At 41.9% G+C, this 20,900-nt stretch overlaps 1 protein-coding gene across 2 annotated transcripts in view; it reads left to right on the top strand.

Annotated features, from left to right (window-relative positions):
- The window catches only part of GPC3 (glypican 3), a 404,151-nt gene that overhangs the window by 276,415 nt on the left and 106,836 nt on the right, over positions 1 to 20,900 (top strand). For both annotated transcript variants that reach the window (XM_005614508.4, XM_001488331.7), the window contains one exon: positions 4,093 to 4,218. In XM_005614508.4, coding sequence (XP_005614565.1) covers positions 4,093 to 4,218 — 126 coding nt within the window. The remainder of the gene's footprint in view (positions 1 to 4,092; positions 4,219 to 20,900) is intronic.

The following is a 20,900-nucleotide window of genomic DNA, read 5'->3' as shown; positions in this document are numbered from 1 at the left end:
TTTCCCAGCTCTCCTGTCTCCTCCCATTGTTCCAAGGGGAGGGGGCATCCCTCCCCATAGTAGGTAAGCCTCTCTTTTTCTGAGATATATTTCACCTCTTCTCTACCCTTTTTTCAGGTTATATGTCAATAACAGCTTTATTGACATATAATCCATGTACCATACAATTCATCCATTTAAATTATATAATTAAACTGTTTTTAGTATTTTCACAGAGTTGTGCAACCATTACCACAATCAATTATAGAACATTTTCATCACCTCGAGAAGAAATCCCATACCCTTCAGCTATCCTTCCCCAACTCTCATCCACCCAGCCCTAGGCAATCACTAATCTACTTTCTGTCTCTATAGATTTGCCTATTCTGGACATTTCACATAAATGGAATCATATAATATGTGGTCTTCCGTGATTGGCTTCTTTCACTTAGCATAATGTTTTCAAGGTTCACCCATATTGTAGCATGCATGAATGCTTAATTCTTCTTAAGGCTGAATAATATTCCATTGTATAGAATATGTATTTGTTTATCCATTCATCAGTTGATGAACATCTGTCTTGTTTCACCTTTTGGCTATTGTTAATAGTACTGCTATGAGCATGCATGTACATGTGCTTATTTGAGTACTTGTTTTTATTTATTTATTTATTGTTTTTATTTATTATATACCACTGGTATATATGTAGTGGTAGAATTGTTGGGTCATATGGTAACTCTATGCTTAACTTTGTGAAGAACCACCAAACTGTTTTCCAGAGCCGCTGCATCATGTTGCATTCCCATCAGCAATGTATGAGGGTCCCATTTTCTCCACATCCTTCCCAGTACTTGTCGTCTTTTTTAGTATAGTCATCCTAGTGAAGTGCCATCTCACTGTGATTTTGATTTGCATTTCCTTGATGACTAATCTACCTTTTTATTTATTTATTTGTGTGTGTGTGAGGAAGATTGGCCCTGAGCTAACATCTATGCCAATCTTCTTCTATTTTATGGGGATGCCGCCAAAGCGTGGCTTGACAAGCAGTGCTAGGTCCGTGCCCGGAATCCAAACTTGTGAACCCTGGGCTGCCAAAGCGGAGCACGCAAACTTAAGCACTACGCCGCCAGGCCGGACCCCTAATCTACCTTTTTAAACTCAACTTCATCTTGGCCTTCCATATCTGATGCTCCCCATTTGATTCTTAGACACAAATCTCTGTGAAGGCCACCACTACCTTCCTACCAAAGAATGTTCAAACTGCTTTACCAGATTAGTTCAGTGGTTTACCCAGCCCAATAGCTAGCTAGTCTTTGAAAAAGAATATTAGTAAAAATATTTTGGCAGAGAACATGGTTGTACTCATTAATACCCACCTCAAAAGATGAAGGATTTATTTATCTTGTGCATGTAAAGTTATCTGGAACTTGAAGAAATCTTAATTATCTTGCACACATAAATTTATCTGGAATATAATACGTATTTCATACATATATTTATATTCTATAGGCTCATAATAATGGTAATGTTGGCAATGGCTAAAATTGTGGGGGAATTACTCTGTGTCAGGTAGTATGCTAAACACTTTACATGTATTGTCTCATTTAGTCATCGCAGAAACCTATCATTAGCTTCATTTTACAGATAAGGAAACTCAAGCTCAGAGAAGTTTAGAATTTGCCTAAAGTTTCGCTACTAAGTAAGTGAGGGAGTAGCTGGCATTTGAAACTCACATGGGTCAGACTCCAAAATCAGTGCTCTTAGCTACTACTTTGAACAGGTTTTAAGGGGCTGTTCTGAGAATCCACCCATCATTATAGCATGGTTGCTCAATGAAACTGTATTCTAAATTCAAAATAACTAATTAAGAAGCAAAGTTTGAAAACACAATCTCTTCCTAGAGCCATCCTGTGTGTCCTGTGGAGGTAATGAGTACTCTATGGAGTAGGATGGCCTTTTATTTCCCCAAGTTACCTTGTTCAAGTTTCAAAGAGATTCCCCCAAGTTCTAGAGTTTGATGACCCAGACTGTGTTCACATTATTCACATTCTTGGTGGTTTTCTTGGACTTTTATCTTGACCTCGCCGAGTCATATCCTTCCATACTAAAGTGGGAGGGCTTGTATTTGTCGCAGCCTCTCATCCCTTCCACGTTTAGACAGACCCTCTCTGAATCTTCTCCAACTTGTTGATATCTTTATGATCAACCAAGAAAACTGCAGGGGTTGGGAGGTTTGGAGAAGTTTGGAGTGTTTTTTTTTCAACTTCTAGGGAAGTCAAATTGAAAGGCTTGGCTATGAGTTCAATTTTTCTTGCCATGTGCCATGTTAGTGAGAGAGAGTTTAGAGGTAGGAGGAAGCCTAAGGGAAACTCTTTCATTAAAGAGAGGGCCATCGCTTCCCCTAGACTAATGGCCATATTCCATTTCCTCCCGGAGCAGGGGGAATTACTCAGCCTCAGCCTTCAGTTGTTCAGTTTCCACTCTTGGGAACTGTATTATTACCTTGTAAAATAGAGCATCTCTCCTATTAGTGTTAATTGAACCCATTTTTTTCCTCTGTGAGAAGCTATTATGTTGACTTTTATTTTCAGAGCCCCGTATTGAGCCTCTTCACTTCGGGGACTGAAGGAGCTCAGCCACCAGGAGTAGGCTACGAGGGGGTTTGAGCAGAGCAGGGAGCAACTCTTGGGGTATCAGGAGTTATCTATGTCCCAAGAACAGTTCTTGAGTTGTTCTGTTCATCACCCCGGCTTTACTGTGACCTAAGCCTTTGTGAAGATGTGCTGAGTATTGTAGACACTCTCTCTCTTTTAAATCATTATTTGAAATGAATCGTTTTTTATGGTAATAAAATGGAAAATGGCATTAAATGCAAGAAAATAATTTCTACCAGTCTTCCTCTTTTGGCCAGATTTGAGAACAACCCCCAAAAGGCATTTCTGGGCTCAGGACTCCCACCAGTGTCCAAATGAGATTCAGGCCTCTGGCTCCTCCAGAGGCCTATGCATCAGGCCAGTCCATTCTTAGCCTGGAGACAGCATTGAATAATTACTCCACTGCCAGCAAATTCCCTGGCTAGAGTCTCCAAAAACTTAGCGGAGACTTAAGATAGACTTGGATGTGAAGAACGCTTTAACTTCCTTTCTACTAGGAACATTTGCTTTAGAAAATAAAGAGTATTTTATTTTGGTTTGTTTATCACTGGACACCGATTGCAGAGATATTTTAACATTTCTCTATAAGCATATCCACTTCTTTTGAGTCTATAGTGTCTTATTTTGTGTGTCTATGTCTACCTGAAACAAGATAATAGGCCAAAAATTTTGCTGGGTATTTATGTGTGTGTGTTTGTAAATATTTGCATATAGCACGCACTCGCTTGCTCCCTCTCTCTCTCCGTCTCTCTCTCCCTCTCTCTCTCTCTCTCACACACACACACACACACACAAACACACACACTCGTCTTATTATATATAGCATAAAACCAAAGCAAATAAATAATAAAATATACTAGGATTCCCTCCCTCCTCTCTGCCCCTCAGAGGAACAATATACAGACAAAGAACAAAGAAACCTTCCTCCTCTAGCACATGTGAGTTTCTCTGACGATATTGTCAGGAGAATTTCATAGAGCTTGTACTGCTCTGAGCACCCTGCGATTCTGATCTGCAACTATTAGCCAGAGCCTGTATGGAAAGGGGCCATCTCTAGGGTAATAGCATTGTAAATTACAATCAATGCACTCAATTACACTCAGAAACCAAAAGATATGTAGTGCTCCAGTGTGCCTTGTAATCAGCACCTTTGAGAATGGAGGTAACAGCATTCTGAACAAAAAATGGAAGCTGACCGTGTTAGAAAATGGATGTTGGAATTAAATCATCCTTCTGATAGGAACAGCACCTTATATGGTAGGCAACTTTTTTTCTAATATCATTTTATTGATTTTTTAAAAAAACTAAATTGTGGCCTTGTAGCCAAGAATGTCTTTAAAAATCATTTATTGCTCTAATCAGCCTGGCAGAGCCTTTTGTCATGCTGATAAGGAAATTAAACTTTTCTCATACTGGGTTTACTTGCCTCTAATGCACAGATGTTTTGTTTTTCTTTCAGGGAACTAATTCAAAAGTTGAAATCTTTCATCAGCTTCTATAGTGCTTTGCCTGGCTACATCTGCAGCCATAGCCCTGTGGCCGAAAACGACACTCTTTGCTGGAATGGACAAGAGCTCGTGGAGAGGTAATCTTTTTTGTCTGTTAAATATAGCAATATTTGAGGAATAACCATCATATGTTCATCTCAAGGTTAGGTCTGTCTTCTCTCTGCCTCCATGAATTTCACAAGACAAATTCTAGAAAAAACATACATCTATGATCAAACATGAGCATCTGTGACATGCCAGATGCCATCTATAACTTATAGCCCTCATAGAATTTACAAACTTTGAAGCACAGAGAACTATATATTCAGGAACATTTTACAAAGTGCAAACCTTAAAACAACTGTTTTTTTTCTTTTCTTTGCCATCTTCCATCTCCTCATTATGTGGGCCCTTATTGATTGATTGATTTGAAGAAATCATATTCATACTAATAGCTATCATTTATTGAGAGTTAGCTACATATTAAGCACCATGCTAAGTGCTTGTCTGTATTACTTCTTTTATCTTTCCACCAATCCTATTAAATAAATACTGTTATTTTTCCCCATTTTATAGATGAAGATGGAGAAAAGAAGAAAGGGGAGGGAAAGAGGAGTACCCTTTCACTGAGCAAGTTTACTGAAATGTTTGATCATTTGAGTGTTAGTATAATCTATGCTAATATTCGTTGTCTATGAAGAATTTCCTCATTGCTGGAAAGCAAGTAATATATGTTCATTTATTCAGCAAATATTTACTGAGCACCTTTTTGGTGCTAGTCACATTGAAGTGAACAAAACAGGCAAAATTTCCTCTCCTCATGGAGCTTTTATTCTAGTGGGCTAATGGCATTGATAACCTCCATTGCCTTGCATGTGTGAGGAATAGCTTGCAATTAAGGAATTAAGGCAGGAGGGTAGAATGCTTAGGAAACCACATGGAGTTGACGAACACGCTTTCACAGATGTTTGTACAAGTGGTAGTGCGTTATAGAGAGAATACAGAAAAGACCTGAACCTCGGGTTCTGAATCTTTCACTAATGAGTAGCGTAACCTATGGCAAGTGACTTAATCTCTCTGGGCCTTGGTTTCCCCATCTAAAAAATGAGTTGGTTGGATTAGAGCTCCTTTAGCTCTGACAATCTGTGTGTTTTTTTCCTTGTTGATTTATTCATTCATTCATACCTTCAAATTTATGTTTCAAGATACTGTGTGTTAGCCACCAAGCTAGGTGCTAGGGACGTGAGGGTGAACAAGACAGGCAAGTTACCTGCTTTGAGGAGCTTACATTCTAGTGGGACCCAATATCAGGACATGGGATAATTAATCATGATGCTAAATGGAATTAATTAGCAATGTAATGTAATGGGCACAAGAAGGCTTTGGAGCCAGATAAACTTGGGTTCGCATCTCAGTCCTGCTACTTATTGTGTGTGGCTTTGTGTGAGTCACTTAACTTAGAAAGTCTCAGGGTCCTCCTCTGCAAGGGAAGGCCATCTCACAGGGTTGTTGGAACTATTAGGTGAGGCTGGAAGTGTAAAGCTACTGGCAGACTGGCACATACTGGAAGCTCGATTCATGTTACTTCTCTTTCTCCCTTCCCTCTCCACCCCTCCTCTTCCCAATGCGAGGCAAAAAGCATGCCTGAAAACAGCTTGTTTCTCCACTAAGCTATTTTACTGACCTCGGACAATGAGAATGAGGTGCTAATGAGACTGAGGTGGCAGGCCACCCTGGACGAGGCACCGAACTTGCATGGAGATCGACTTCCCTCTAGCAAATATGAGTCAGGCTGGAGGGATTAATGGCCCCATGCAGCACTCTGCAGAAATAATGTGTATTTATCATCCTCAAAGCTCATCAGCTACTAAGTAGAATCATGAAAATGTACCTAATTGTTATGACATATTGTTTTAAACTGTCAGAGAAAAGCAGTTGGTATTTGGCTTTATAAAAAGCAGATGCTTTAAAACAGGTGAAAACAATATAACATTTGAAAAAGAAAATGCCCACAGGTCAAATATGTGGTTCTTGCATAAACTCGATGAGAAACCATCCCAGTGGTTTCTCACTCACTGGTATGTTGACATGGTAAAAGATGACTAACTCCTGAATACGAATTTGTTTTAAGCAGCGTATCTTCTAACCATGGTCTCTTATGAAAAAGAGAATTTTAGTTTATGATATATTTATTTACTAATGTAATCGTTTATTTATTTACTCATTTAATCAATATTTGAGCACCTACTATGTGTCAAGCGCTAACATTGGTTTCTTCATTGTGATTGTTTGGGGCAAATGTGGTAACCCTGTGGATATATCTTCTATTGCTCTTCAAGAAAAAAAAAATCAGATGGTCCAGTTTTAGCTAATTCAAAAGAATTTCTTTTCAGGCCTACGTTTCTTGAATGAGTGGTATTTTTAAAATTGAATTTTCCTCACATAAACTCCTTCCTGTCCGGTGTACTTTCGTGAAGGATGTTGCCCTGAGGCCAAGAAAGTCCTATTCTACCCAATGGTGGAATCCAAAGCCTGCTAAACTTGAATGAGTCCAAAAGTTAGCCAAGTGCACCTTTGCACCATTAAAAGAACTCTGTTAACTGACAAAATTTTTAATTTGGTAGCTTTAAATATCTTAGTGTATTGAACAAAATAATGGCATAAAATAAATATTACAGTTTGGAGAAAAGCTGTTATTCCTAACTCACATTTATACTTCTGAAAAGTCTGTTTTTTTCAAAACAACTTTTATCGTTGATATATACTATCCAGAAAAGAAAGAAAGGAAGGAAGGAAGAAAGAGAAAGAAGGACGGAGGAAGGAAGGAAGTCAAACATATTTTAGACAGCATAAGGGGAAAGTAATCCAGGAAGTGACTCTTCCGTGGTTAGTAACCTTGGGTTATAATTAACCTATACTTAAGTTACCAACTTAGTGCAGTGATGGGACTAGGGAATAGTATCAAACTACATTTTTAAAAAATTACTCAGGAATATACATTTAATAATGTGAAGTTCTGTAGCCTGAGGACATGTGTGCCCTCTGTTTGTACCATTTATAAAGATTAGCTTTTCGCTGCGTGTCTCATCTATAGTTAAAACCTCTTCCCAGAGCTTTTCATTGAATTTCTCATTTAATTTAGTCTTAAGTAACAGTTGCCACTTTGTACTGACAAATGGGTGTAACTTTGTTATCTTTATATGTTAGGTTTGTGTTCCTTTGAGAATGTTTTACTTTTAGTCAAGAAAATTTATAAAAATCAAGGATCCTGAAAAGGGATGAGACTTGTCGGTGAAGATACCTGGTTATAAGGAAAATATCGTTGCTGAAGAAAATACTGATCGATAGCCATGTCAGCTGCGTTATCAGAGCTATTGATACCCTCGAACTGTGGACGTACAGATCTCTCAACTTTTAAAGAGTTAAACAAGTCATTGTCTCTCTAAGTAAGGTCATATTTCACATCCTTTCAGTTTTTCTCTCTTATAAAGCCAATCAATTGAAGTATGAATGAAGAGAATATTTTCACAGATCTAGTCTCAGGGAATATCACGTAAGTCTGTCATTTGTCCTTCTCACCCCCCCACCACAACCACCCCATCTTGGCTTGACATAAACATTAGCTTTCAGGATTTAGCCGAGAAATCTTCAAATTAGCAAGCTTGGTTCCTGTGAGGCATACTCTTTCATGTGAGCCACCATGTATCCTACAGGCAAAGATTTCCTACAACTGCCAAAGGCAGAAAATCCTCCATCTTTTGCTTTTGTGTAACTACCGAGAATTTCAATTAGAGAATCCCTGAGACCAAGAGAAAAGTAAAGAACCCATGGAAGTAAGCCAACACTGAGCTTAACAACAGCTAAATGTAGGCTTTGCCTGCACTGGCACTGAAAAATACCTGTATGAAGAGTGAACAGCTTAGTAAATGCATTCTCAAACACCTCTTTAGAACTGTTAGGCCAAATATCTGGATAACCGACTAAAATTTGTATGCTTCTTCTGGATAGTTTGATACTATGTAAGCCCCATTTTATTGTTTAATCAAGTTTATCTTTAAATTAGTGTAACGAAGAAATTATTTAAACATATACATGTTCAAAAATCCCTAGTTGGAGAGAAAAAAAGGCTGTTTTGTCTTTATATTTAACAGCCAATAATTCAGGTTCATTCAACAAAGATTGAGCACTTACTATACACTAGTCCCTGTGGAGCATACAGCGATAAGTAGAGTCCAGTGCCTGCCCCTGCTGAAGAGTTTACAATTCATGAGAAGGATGAGGAAAAAACATCACCCAGCCTCCTTCGTGAGCAGTCCAGGGAGAGTTCCCCTCAGAGGTGTCGCAACAAGGGCTCTACCCATTTGTATTGAGCGCATGTGCAAGTGTTTATGTGTATGTGTATTTTATTGAGGTGAAACTCACATAACATTAAATTAACTATTTTAAGGTGTACAATTCAGTGGAATTTAGTACATTCACAATGTTGTACAATCATCACCTCTATCTAGATTCAAAACATTGTCATTACTCCGAAGTAAAACCTTGTACCCATTAGCAGTCACTCTGTATTTCCCCCTTCCTCTAGTGCCTGGCAACCAACAATCTGCTCTCTGTCTCTATGGATTTACCTATTCTGGATGTTTCATATGAATGGAATCATTCCCTTAGCATAATGTTTTCAAGGTTCATCCAAGTTGTAGCATGTGTCAGTACTTCATTACTTTTTATGGCCGAATAATATTTCATTGTATGCATATAGCACATTTTGTTTATCCAGTCATCAGTTTTCCACCCATATTTATGTGAACCCTGAGCAACTACTGCTCAATCAGGCTTCTCCCACCACCTCTGGGTCCAGTTTGGCTCACCCTTAACCTTGAGGACAGAATAGCCAAACCTTGAGGCCTCTCATCCCCATCATACTTGACCACCACATAAATGCTAGCCTCTCCTTCACCTGGCCCTGTCTCAATATGCCTTTGCGATACTTCTCCCCCAAGCCTTTTCTCTCAACCCTATGTATGTAGTCAACTAGCCTTTCCTACAATCAGCGCATCTCCTACAGGGGTTTATTCTTGCCTATTGACTTTGAGGCTTATCAATTGTGCATATACAGCTACTTGTACTTTACTTTGTGGCATGATGCCTTAGTTCCCTGTGTGATTCACTCCTAGCTGGTCTTGCTGCTCCTCTGGCATGTTGCTGGACCAAATGGGCCTGGATCCAGGTGTCAGCTCCAGAATATTGCTGTTGTCTTCTGACTGACAGTTCTACATAGCTACTTCTGTCAATTATAAATCAGTATCCATTTTGTATTTTCTCGGGATGACTCTAGGTCTGTCAGTGGAATACCTGGGTACCTGGCGTTAGAGAATAAACTCCCTGAGATCCACAGGGGCAAATTGCAGTGAAGGTGCCTCCTCTCCCTCCGAGGCAATCTTATCTGCCATTTCACCTGAGAAATTATAGACACATACAATCACTGTGAATTCTCCCTCATTTCCATGATCAGATAAGTCTTCCAATGTTTATGATGCCTCTCCAGGATTTCTCTGCTTAATTGGAAAGGCAGAAGCAGGAATATACAAAGCAATTATTTTAGTTCTCAAGGAGTTTTGTTCTTGTCTCAAAACCTTCTGGATGTTGCAGAAGAGTAGGGTAAGGAGACAATTTTTCTCTCTCTTCTGCTGGATTGGAGGGCTAGACTGTGGCATATCAGTAAGTGAGAATGAACAAGAGAGCACTTAACACCCAATTGCTGATGTGCAAAATAACTTAAAAAAATGAGGTGAACAAAAGTGTTTGTTTTTCCCCTATAAGCTAGGAAAGGTGAGGGAGAATAGTTGAGTCTGTTTTTAAAATGAAAATATTTTAAGAGCACTATGTTTTGAGGACTTGGGGGGTTAGGGACCAATTTCTAACAGCAACAAGTCTTTCACTAGCTTACATAGCAAAATGGAAAGACCTTCAGAATCTTCAATCTGGTGGTAAAGGAATCAAGTGAAGAAAAGACCTATATGCTGAGTGTATACATATTCAGACACATATATGCACATGCACAGCTCACTCCAGTCTCATCAGAACAGACATGTGCTATGCAGCAGTTGCTATATATAGCTCCCATGCTCTTATGCTAAAATAAGTTGTTCACTATTTGGTATTTGGGTTTTGTTTGTTTGCCTGTTTATTCAGATTTATGTGGTGGCTTTTCTCCAAAGGGCTCACGACAGTGTACATACAACTTTAAATATGGGATAGCCAATGAAATCACAAATGGGGATGCAAATATATAAGATAAAATAGAGAGCCAAGAGGAAGAGGACATAGGACAGAAAGTAAACAATGGATAATGGAAATAATATTCAATGGTGTTGAGTCAGGTCCTAAAGTCATTTGATTCCGAGTTTGTTTGGGCACAATCCAGACTGAAATCATGCTGAAGCCAAGGCTCAGTAGCTCTTCTTAGTAGCCCCTCTCATGATGGTTTGAGGGTTACAAACTAAGGTACAGTCTCCAACATCCCAGGTCTTTCTTCTTGTGACGAGTTCTTCCTTTGCCCCCTATCCTGCGGGAAGCTCTGTTTATGAACAGCCAGTAGGAGGGAGAGAGTATTTGTTTTATCACTATCTCCACAGTTCATGGTCCCCCTCAGACAGTTTTGAATTTCATTTCTGCTTTAGTTTTCCTGGAAGCAGAAACATGATACTTGATTTTTCTTGACTTGGGGAACTGCTCTGTTAGCCTGAGTGTGTGCCCTAGAATGAAGGTACTGAAGTATAATGCTGCTTGCTAGTAATGGCAGTTTACATATTCTACTTTACTTTAAGTAGGTCAAGATTGTTTGTGGAAAAGCTTTGAAGGAAAAATGAATAATGTAGAAAATGACCTTATTTGGTGTAGCATGAAATATTTATTGCAGCTAAAGATTGTTTACCATCCTGGTAAGGTAAGATAGGTAAGTTTGGGGTGTACTCCCATATAATAATCCCTCCAAGGACTTAAATTGGCATATTTTTTATCATACGTATATCTCAGAAGTAGTCTTTAGTGACAGCTATTTTTCAGGACCTACTCTATGGCAATACTGTGACATTTATCCCTTAAAGTTATGGTGTCGCATACAATAGCTCTACCTTCAGAATCGAGTGAGAAAAACCCAGCTTCTCCTGCTGGCTGACAGCTTAATACGGTGTGCCACATTCAGGATGGGCTGTACTTGTCTGCTGTCATGTCTTAAGTAGCAAGAGAAGACACTTTCATGGCTCAACGTTGATATCTATAACCACCTGTTGAAGGTTGGATGGGTTATTCCTGTAAGCACATTGTGTCCTATTAGCACTATACCAGCTCCTCCTGAGCTCAGCTGGATCATTTCACTATGTGGAGAGCATTTGGGGGCCTCCAAGGCAGGTCCCAGCATATCCATACCCTCAACAAATAAATATCACCTCCTAATTTCCTCTTTGAAATGTGATTCTGATGGTGAGGTAAGGCCCAAGTCCTCTTACTGTCACTGCGCTATAGAGCTCTCCTGTTAGCCCAGAAGGCTTAGGAGATGGGCCCGTGAAAGACTATATAACTGCTTTTAAGGAATTATTAATTTAACGTACTATAGCTGCTATGCCCTTTAAATATTTCCCTCCTTCAAAGCAGGCACTTTGGGAGATCATAGACTGATTTCACTGACGCTGCCAGTCCCCAAGACATTTTGCTACATGTTCTTTGGGAAAAGCCTTGAGGGCCTATGGCCAGTCCCTGCAGTCTGCAAGTTGTTGGTTCTCAGCCAGTTGGTCATCTGCAGTGCAGGCTGAGGGTTATAGTGAGAAGACCCTGAGTTAGGAAACATGAGCCAGGCAATTGGTGCATATTGGGAAGAGTGCAGTCTTTGGAATGATACAGAGGGGGATTTTAATCCTGGTTCAGACGTTAACTGTGTGCTTTGGGCAGGTCATGTAACATCAAATTCTGTTACCCTATTTGTAAGGTGGGGCTAATGATACCTATTCTACAGTGTTGTTGTGAAGATGTGTTCTGGCACATAGGCACTGAGTCACTGATAGCTGTTGTTGATGTTATCACATCATTAGAGTGTGATGGAGCAGGCCATGCAGAGGTTCAGAGCAAGGGGGAAGAGGTGTAGGCTATTCTCCTATAAAGGTGAACTGGATTGTTTTGAAATATCTATGTCTTTTGGAACCAAACTATTGCATGGGGTAGCTATTCAAGCAGGGTCATACCATTTAGGGTCCATTTGGGCTGAGAGGATGAAATAACTGGGCTGTTTATTTCTTGTAACACTTAAATGGACTTTAAATGGGGTTTCCAAAGAGGAGTTCCAGAAATGTTTTCAATAATGTCAGAATCATTGATGGACACAACACGGTTTGGGCTGTATACATTTTAGTAGATATTTATGAATTTGAAATCTGTCAATCTTTCTATTCACCCCTGAGAGACCATGTAAGGTAGGTGGAGAATTCATTGCAACCAAGGCTGCTAGCTCCTGATAAGATGGATGGTCAGTCAACAGAATGCCTCTGGCCTCCATAAACAGTAACCCACCCGAAACATTTTCATCCAATTACTCCGACCCAGAAGGGTTATTTCTGGTAGCTGGTCAGTGAGCATTAAAGAAAACGGACTCTTGAGACTTAGAGTTTGAAGGACACGGAGAGGTCTGTTAGGGGAGCCTCTTTCTTGGGAGCCTCCTGCCGGTAGCCCTACTCTTAGACCCTGCTGGCTCCCTTGTTGTTGTCACTGTTGTGGTTGTGGTGGTTTTTCTCCCTTGCAGGCCACAGGAAATGGTTAGCAGGTGCCACTTCTTTACTACCGGCTGGCCCTAGTTCTTCCCCCAGGGTATGAGCTTTTGGTGACTCCTTTAAAAGAAACTCAGCTCTCCAGTTCTTTGCCCTTGCCTCCTATACTGAAGCAAGTGCAAAATATTGTTTGATTTTCTCCGATGATTCTTTACTGATAGACGTAAAGCCAAACAGTTGGGGGTTAACAAAAGGCACGCAGAGGCAGCTTCCAACATTACACAGCAATCATAAAAAGCAGCAGACCAGAGTGTTCCAGCACATAACTTGGGGTCAGCAAGCCTGGGTTTGGATTTCTGCTCCAGTACATATTAGTCTTTCTCTTTTCTGAGCCCTGGTTTCCCCATTTGTGCAATGGAGTTAATAATTTCTACCTTAACAGATTTTTGAGAGAATTCAGAGAGATTGTGAAATGCAGAATGTAGTGCCTGGAGCACAGTAGGCCCTCCAGAAATGGTAGCTATTATTGCTGTTATTCAATAAAATGAGCCTGTAAAAACAGCCTTGCAGTTCTTTACTGGAAGACAGACGGCGGTAGGCCTGATTTTAGCTGCCTTCGATGATCCATTTCTTAATTCTTCAGGGAGACAGCTTTACCCATTCGTTCTCATTTTTATCTTATTTCCTCTCCCTTCTGCAAAAACATCAAAATCCCCAACCTTTGTCCTGGTTGGTGCAAATGGTGAACATTTATGCCCACTGTGGATCAAATGAGTTATTTGCATCTAAAGGTATGTACTGGACTGGCCTTGCTACCTTCAATATCTTGTTTTATAGCAAAGACACTTTCAAAAATTCCTCCTAGGACTTGTTAATAGTGATTGACCCAGGTGATCTTCCTAAATTACTTACATTAGAAACTGGGATGGGTCTAGTTGCGGGTCAAATCTAGTTGCTCAACGCTCTAAAGTCCTTTCTGTCACCCTTGGGTTAGCCTTTGTGGAAAAAGAGAGGGATCATTAAAAGCAGTCATGATTTCCCAATTTCTCAAGCCATGAATTTTATTCTTTTACGTGAGTATGGCTTTGATCCTTGGGTTTGTCACCCTTGTAATGAAGTTTCATTTCCCCATGAAGGAAAATTTCTTTTAAATTGTAGCTCCAGTGTCACAAGAGCTTCCTCCTTTTTGTCCCCTCATATTTTGGTGATCTATATGTCAGATGGATCTTAAACTACCCTGTTAGAGCCACTTGTTTGCCCACTTTGTCCCCCTTCTTGCTCCTGGGCACAGCGTCAGGCCCAGAGCTGGGATAAGTCTCTGTTTAACAGGAGCCAGAGTAAGCTGTCCTCACCCAAGGTCGGGGTACACCAGCTTTGGGTTGGAGGGACGTGTGGAGGGCTGTGCTACACAAGAACTCAGGCTGAAAAGCTAATCTCCAAATACTATTAGAGAGGACTAAGGACTATCCTAGAAGGGGCCAGAAAAAGAACCGTAGGGCTGGCTTACCCCAACTTATCCTTAACTCAATGGCATCTCCTCTGAGGAGCCTGAATCCTCCTGTGCCATGCCCCGGTCTGGGTTAAGGACCCCTCAGCATGAAGTGTCCCTCTAGCATAGCTCCGGTTGCCCTATATTGGGAGTTTTTACACGTCAGTCTCTCATCTTCCACTAGCTCCCTCAAGACAAATGCCATATCTTCTATCTATATATCTTCATTGCTTAGTTGCACCTGCCATAGAGTAGACTCTCCATGTGTGTTTATTGAATTCAGTGGATGAACTGATGAACCTGCTTGTTGATAACAAACCTGAGTACCAGATCTAGCTTCCCCATGGCATATCTGTGTGCCTTTGGGCAGATTACTTAAACTCGCTGTGTTTTGTTTTCTCCTTTTGTGAAATGGTAAAATTAATGTCTCCCCAGCCTACCTTACAGGGTTGTTGTGAGCCTCCAAAAAGAAAATACATATTAAATATCTTTGAAAATTATAAAGCACTCTCCATTTATTAGGTGTTAATGTAGAAAAGTAGATCAGATGTGGAGGGAAGTTCTAGCCTAAATAAATGGAACTATATAGTGGCTAATTAACACAGCATTACTGGGCTCTCTTTACACACACCCTTTAACAGCTTCCTGAGTATCTCTCTCTATGAATCTTTCAAGAAATATTACTTTTTAATTTTTTTTCCTTAAGCAAATCCACCTAGGGCCTCCTGCCCTGCTGGTCTAGTGGTTAAGGTTTGGCGCTCTCACTGCCATGGCCCAGGTTGTTTTCCAGTCAAGGAACCACACCACTGTCTGTCGGTTGTCATACTATGCGGCTGTATGTTGCTGTGATGCTGAAAGCTCTGCCACTGGTATTTCAAATACCAGCAGGGTCACCCATGGTGGACAGGTTTCAGCGGAGCTTCCAGACTAAGACAGACTAGGAAGAAGGACCTGGCCACCCACTTCTGAAAAAATTGGCCATAAAACCCTGTGAGGAGCAGCAGAGCATTGTCTGATATAGCGCCAAAGGTGAGAGGATGGTGCAGAAAGACCGGGCAGGGTTCCACTCTGCTGTCCACAGGGTCGCTAGGAGTCAGAATCCACTCGACAGCACTAACAACAACAAATCCACTTATCCCCACGAATTCTATTTTTAAACAAGTCAGTCCATGATGCTGAATAAACCATTTGGCCCTGGATAAGGAAATACTTTGAGGGGTTGGTAGCAACAGTTTAAATTAATGAAAAGTCTGAATGACAGAGCATTTTAAATAAATGCAATTTTATTACTATCAAACACATATCACAGCTATACTGGGAATAGAACTTGGAGAAAGACAGCTTGCGTCAGAGAATCGAAGCAGACAAATAAGAATCATTGATAATGAGGCTATTGCTGTGTGAATGTCCTGCTAAAGACCATCATCCTCAAATTGGCTAGCATTTCCCTGGTGAAGCCCATTTATTTAAGAAATTCTTTTTTCCCGTCATAGACATGAAGAAAGTTCCATTAAAAATCCCTCTACATGGCTTCTGGATAATGCAGCTTTTCAGCCCCAGTGTATGGCATCTAGAAGCAGTGCTCTGTGCTATGGTTATAGCAAATAATAAGCCCAAACAACAAACACCCTCTGGCCCCTACTTGTTCCAGTTTGCCCAAGTTTGGGCAGAGAGAGTCCCAAGTCCTGGGAAACCCCTCAGTTCCAGGCAAACTGGAAGGGTAGGTCACCTACTGGCGCCTGTGTCACTAGCAGCTACTAAATATGGGGAAAAGGTGCAGTTGTATGGTGTTCACATTGGAGGCGGGAAGGAGAGCTGTTAGTTTTTCTGCCTTCACTTTTTAACTTCTTTTACTATCTGTCCCCCAAACATTCTGATCACTTCTTTCTTTCCTTTGCTTCCCAAATCTTGTCTCAGGATGCAGTGAAACCTCAGAAAGTAGGACTGGAACGGTAGAGGTGGTTAATGATAATAACAGCTAACGTTTCTCTGGTGCTTACCATGGGCCAGGCTGTGTGCTAGGCACTTTGTATGCATTACGTAAGTTAATCCTCACAAAAGCCTTTGAGCTGGACGTTATTATTACCCCTATTTTACTGAGGAGGTTCAGTAACTTACCAAAAGTTACAGCACTGGTAAGGGAGATGGGATCCACACTCAGGCAGTCTATGCCCTCTTACCCACTACTCTGCCCGGCCTGCCAAATACCTGGCTTCATGGGTTCAAAGCTGTCCTACCTTCTTCTTGTTCTTGATGGAAATCCTGACCTAAGCTTGCTTTCCTCTCTAGTCCCGCAGACCTGGAATGGGTGTTCTTTCTGCCTTTTCCCTGGCATGTGCTGCTAAATCCTGTCCTTTCCTTGGTCTCTCCCTGGTCCAGGTCCACTGAAATAGCTGTATCTTTCCTGCCTCTTACCAGGCTTCTCTGTTCTGAGATCCTCTGAGGGCTGTACCGTGGCATCCCCTGGGAGAAAGCTGATGACCTTCACCTGCCTCTGAAGCTAGCCCTCCATTAAGTGTCCTTTGCACACACGGCTCCTATAATAAAGCCATTGCCTGTGTATCTGCTGTGGAGCTTTGGAGCCTGTGCAAAAAAGAAATCCCTTTAGCCCTAGGCTGGGAGTCCAGCCTGGGCCCTAGCTCTACCATGAACTGGTTGTGTGACCTTGGGCAAGTCACTGCCCTTCAGCTTTTTCTTTCTTTTCTTTATAGAATGAAGGAATTGGGCAAAATGACCTCTAAAACTCTTTCCAGCTCAACAGGCTATGAGAACGTATGACAAAGATTTTTGAGAGGGGGGAGTCTGAAAGGAGGAGGAATGCCATAAAGCCACCTTGATGACTTTGAATGTCCAGTTCTTTCCCTGGTGGCTTCCCAAAGAGATCAAAGTGAAAGTGATTCGAAAGGAGCCCCAGGTATACTCATTCTCTTTAGGACAGCAGTGAGCTCGTCATTTGAGTCCCCCGGGTATCTTTGGGGCTACAGGCGAGCAGGTAGGTTGGCTGTTGGAGATGTTGTCAGAGTTGTTCTCAGTTTCTAATATTGGAGAGTTTGGGGTGAAATTCACATAATTAAACCTTAAAGAAAATGTCTCCCCCATAGCACCGCATAACCCCAATGGGGCTTCTGAGCAAAAGAAACGGAATTCAATGTCTGTTGCTCCAAATAATATTTGACACAACCACCCAGAATGAAAATTAGAAGCCCTCTAACCACAGAGATATATCAGTGACGGGAGGGATACATCTAGAGAAGTGCCAAAGGCTGAAGGGCACGTAAGAGCTGAGGAATACAAAGTGGCTGAGAAACCCAGAATTAGGGAGGCAATTTTCACTCTTTCTGAGACCCTCTGGGCTAGACAGCTAGGGTGAGTTTTGACCTAGTTGTCCTTGTGTGCATTGCTGTGAGCTTTTATTAAGTATTTATGTAGCCGTTTATATTTTACCAAGTGCTTTACAATCACTTTTATTTGGCTTAGTAAAGTTTTCCTGGAATCCCATCTACTTTATGATCAAGAGAGTCATTTCTTGTTTGCTTAGCACCTCCATGCGCACAGCCTCACACAATAGGCTGCTTGTTCCGGCAGGAGAGCAGGTGCAAAGAGGCAGGAGCTGAAGGCACCTGCAGCTACTGGGGCAGTTGGAGGCGGGGTGGTTTACACTTCAGTTCACCTTTCCTTCCCTCCGTTGTTCTTTAGTTTTATTTTATTGCTGGCAACTAGAGAGTGGCGGTGCCAGGTTTGGGTCTGCTGAGGTCGGAGCTATTCTGATAGTCTGACACTGGCAGTAGTAGGCTCTTTCCCCTATGCTAGTGGCTCTGTTCCAGCTCCTCTGCCCATGCCCACCTTTACCGCTGTCTTCCATCAGGCAGATTTGCTGAGTGCGTTTCCTTCTGCTACCTCAGGGCTCTGCCTGCAGCCTGGATTCTGGGGCTCTGGGAGTGATTTTAAGAGAAGACAGCAGAAGTAGCAGTTCTGCTTGCTGCAGACAAGACCTTTCAGTGTTCTTGGGCAAGTCTGACACTGAGTCATCTCATTCTTGCTAGTGCCCTCTCCCTCGCATCAGCCACAACAGCACTCCATGCCAGTGCTCTGACTGTCGTGACGTAGGATGATGTGTCTGTGGGTGGGCCATGACGAAGCAGAGCTGTACCCTCTCAATCACGGGTTTGCAGGAGAATCCAACACAGTCACTACTTGAAGATTTCACTTTCTGAGGACCAGATTTGCCAAAGCCAAAACCAGGATCTTGTCCATGAAGTCCAAACTGGAAACAGTGGGCCAGAACATTGGAAAATTCAGGACCTCCAACTCCCAGGGTTCTGTGGCTAAGAACAGGGTTATGTAGATGCATAATAGGTAAGTGTTGAGTAGACAGCATTTGCATTCTGTTACTGACAGAAGACAGCAAATCCTTTCTCTGAGCCAAAGGAACTGAGAACCTAGAAACTTCACCATCAGATTTGAAACTCTCTCAAAGTTATTGCCTTGACCATAGTAAATATAATAAGGATGTCAGAAGATTTGTTTTCACAATAGTAAAATCTCATTAAATCAGACCCAGAAGTGGGCAAGGTTTTCACTATTAGAAAAGGGTTAGTGGGGCTGGCCCCGTGGCCGAGTGGGTAGGTTCACATGCTCCACTGCAGGCGGCCCAGTGTTTCTTTGGTTCGAATCCTGGGCGTGGACATGGCACTGCTCATCAAGCCATGCTGAGGCGGCATCCCACATGCCACAACTAGGAGGACCCAGAACGAAGAATATACAACTATGTACCGAGGGGCTTTGGGGAGAAAAAGGAAAAAATAAAATCTTTAAAAAAAAAAGAAAAGAAAAGGGTTAGTCATGCCAACTGATTTTACTAGCAGGTGTGTATCTTGGATGGGCTCAATGTGGGAGCCCAGTGATTGGTCCAAGGGGATGGGACAGAGGCTGGAAGGAGTGGTGCTTGGGCTGTGGGAACTCACCTGCCTGGCTGGCCGAAGTGGAAGTGACCCACCACCTGAATAATGACATTCATTGGGGCATAGAGAAGGAACTGTCGTTCTCTAGGTAGGCATTGGTTTTCAAAGTGGTCCAATCTAGTGGGTGGGACGCAGTGGCAGGTTTTCCTGGCAGGGCCCAGACAAAAGTCCAGTATAAAGCAGGTACTCAGTCAATGACTGCACATTCAAGGGAAGGCCCCAAGGGGAAGAGGCTGACAAGAGTAGCGCAGAGGAGATCAGAGTCTCCACCATATAAGCTGAGCTTTGGGTTTGGTCTTCAGTCTCAGTTCAGTTCAACAGGCATGTTTGACTACCTACCATGTGCCAGGCGCTGAGTAAAGCAGAGGACCAAGAAACAAATACAAACACGGAAACCAGGACCAAGTTCAGGTTGTACAGCCCAGGGAAATACAGCTGGCAAGAGGAAGTCGTGCCTGAACATCTGGAGTTCACTCCAAAAACATGAAATACTGGCTTCGAGCAGCAAGACCTGGGGCCTAACAGCCAGTCAGCTAAGTTATCACCTTCCTGCCTTTGTCACCATTGGTTCAGGATCTGGTTAGGCCTAATCCTGCACATTGAATGTTTGAGACCCACAAGTGACTGTGGCTAAGACAAGAGGAGCTGACAGCAAAACAGTGGCAGGCATGTTGAACTTTCTTTTAAAGTATTTCAGAAGTACCCATTCGTGTGAAAAGTTTGTCCTTCACTCATGATCTTTCGCGGCTCATTAAATAAGGTCCAGTGGGACAACCGAAGCAATATTTAGGAGGCTTTCCTTTGTGTGGCTACATACACTTGAAATGCAACAGCAGAAAAAAATCCACAAGTCAAACTTTCCCTGACTCAGACTTGCCTCTCTCAGTGAAGTGTGATTGTAGTGGACTTTGAGGGTCCTATTCTTCGTGTTGAAGATCCTGCTTTGAAGAATGGCAGTTTGTCGTGGACCCCGTGGGGACCCAAGACAAACAAAGCAGTGTTCTGAAGAGAGAGATTTGGAAAAGCGTGTGGGTGTTTTCAAGAGCCTTCTAATTCATTACTTGTGACAGTTAAGCAAAGTGGAAGCAGAATATTTTCCGTCGCAGAGAGGAGGAATATGAAATGTGGGGGTAGGAGAGAGTGGAACAGGCTTCTGACACCGAAAGTTGGTCACTTGGGGAGCTTGGCTGTCTGCCCTGGGCCACAGGTGAATGATTTGTTCTTCAATGGACTCTAATTAATTTTGAACCATTTGAAGTCTTGTCTGCTAAGTTTCCCCTCAGATGCCCTGTCTCCTGGAAGCTCTGAGAAAACTTCTCTACTGAAGAGTTCCTTTCAGCCAGGCCTACATGCTCAGTGCTAGCTACTCACACGTCATTGCTCAATCATAATACCAAAGAAAGCTCCGGTGCTTTTGGCCTTGTTCATTTTCCCGAATCCTAAACCATTCCCACCCATTTCAACCCGTCCTTTAGTTAGAACATACTTAGACAACTGAGACTCCTCTGTTTCTTAAATTCTCTCAGTGTGGGGGTGAGGGGATTTGAAGCTTGCCCTAACTATTCATTGTAAGG

This window comes from Equus caballus, chromosome X (assembly GCF_041296265.1).
Source record: "Equus caballus isolate H_3958 breed thoroughbred chromosome X, TB-T2T, whole genome shotgun sequence".
Taxonomy (NCBI): Eukaryota; Metazoa; Chordata; class Mammalia; order Perissodactyla; family Equidae; genus Equus; species Equus caballus.
The sequence above is the reverse complement of the archived record's forward strand: the minus strand, read 5'-3'. Positions and strand labels throughout refer to the sequence as shown.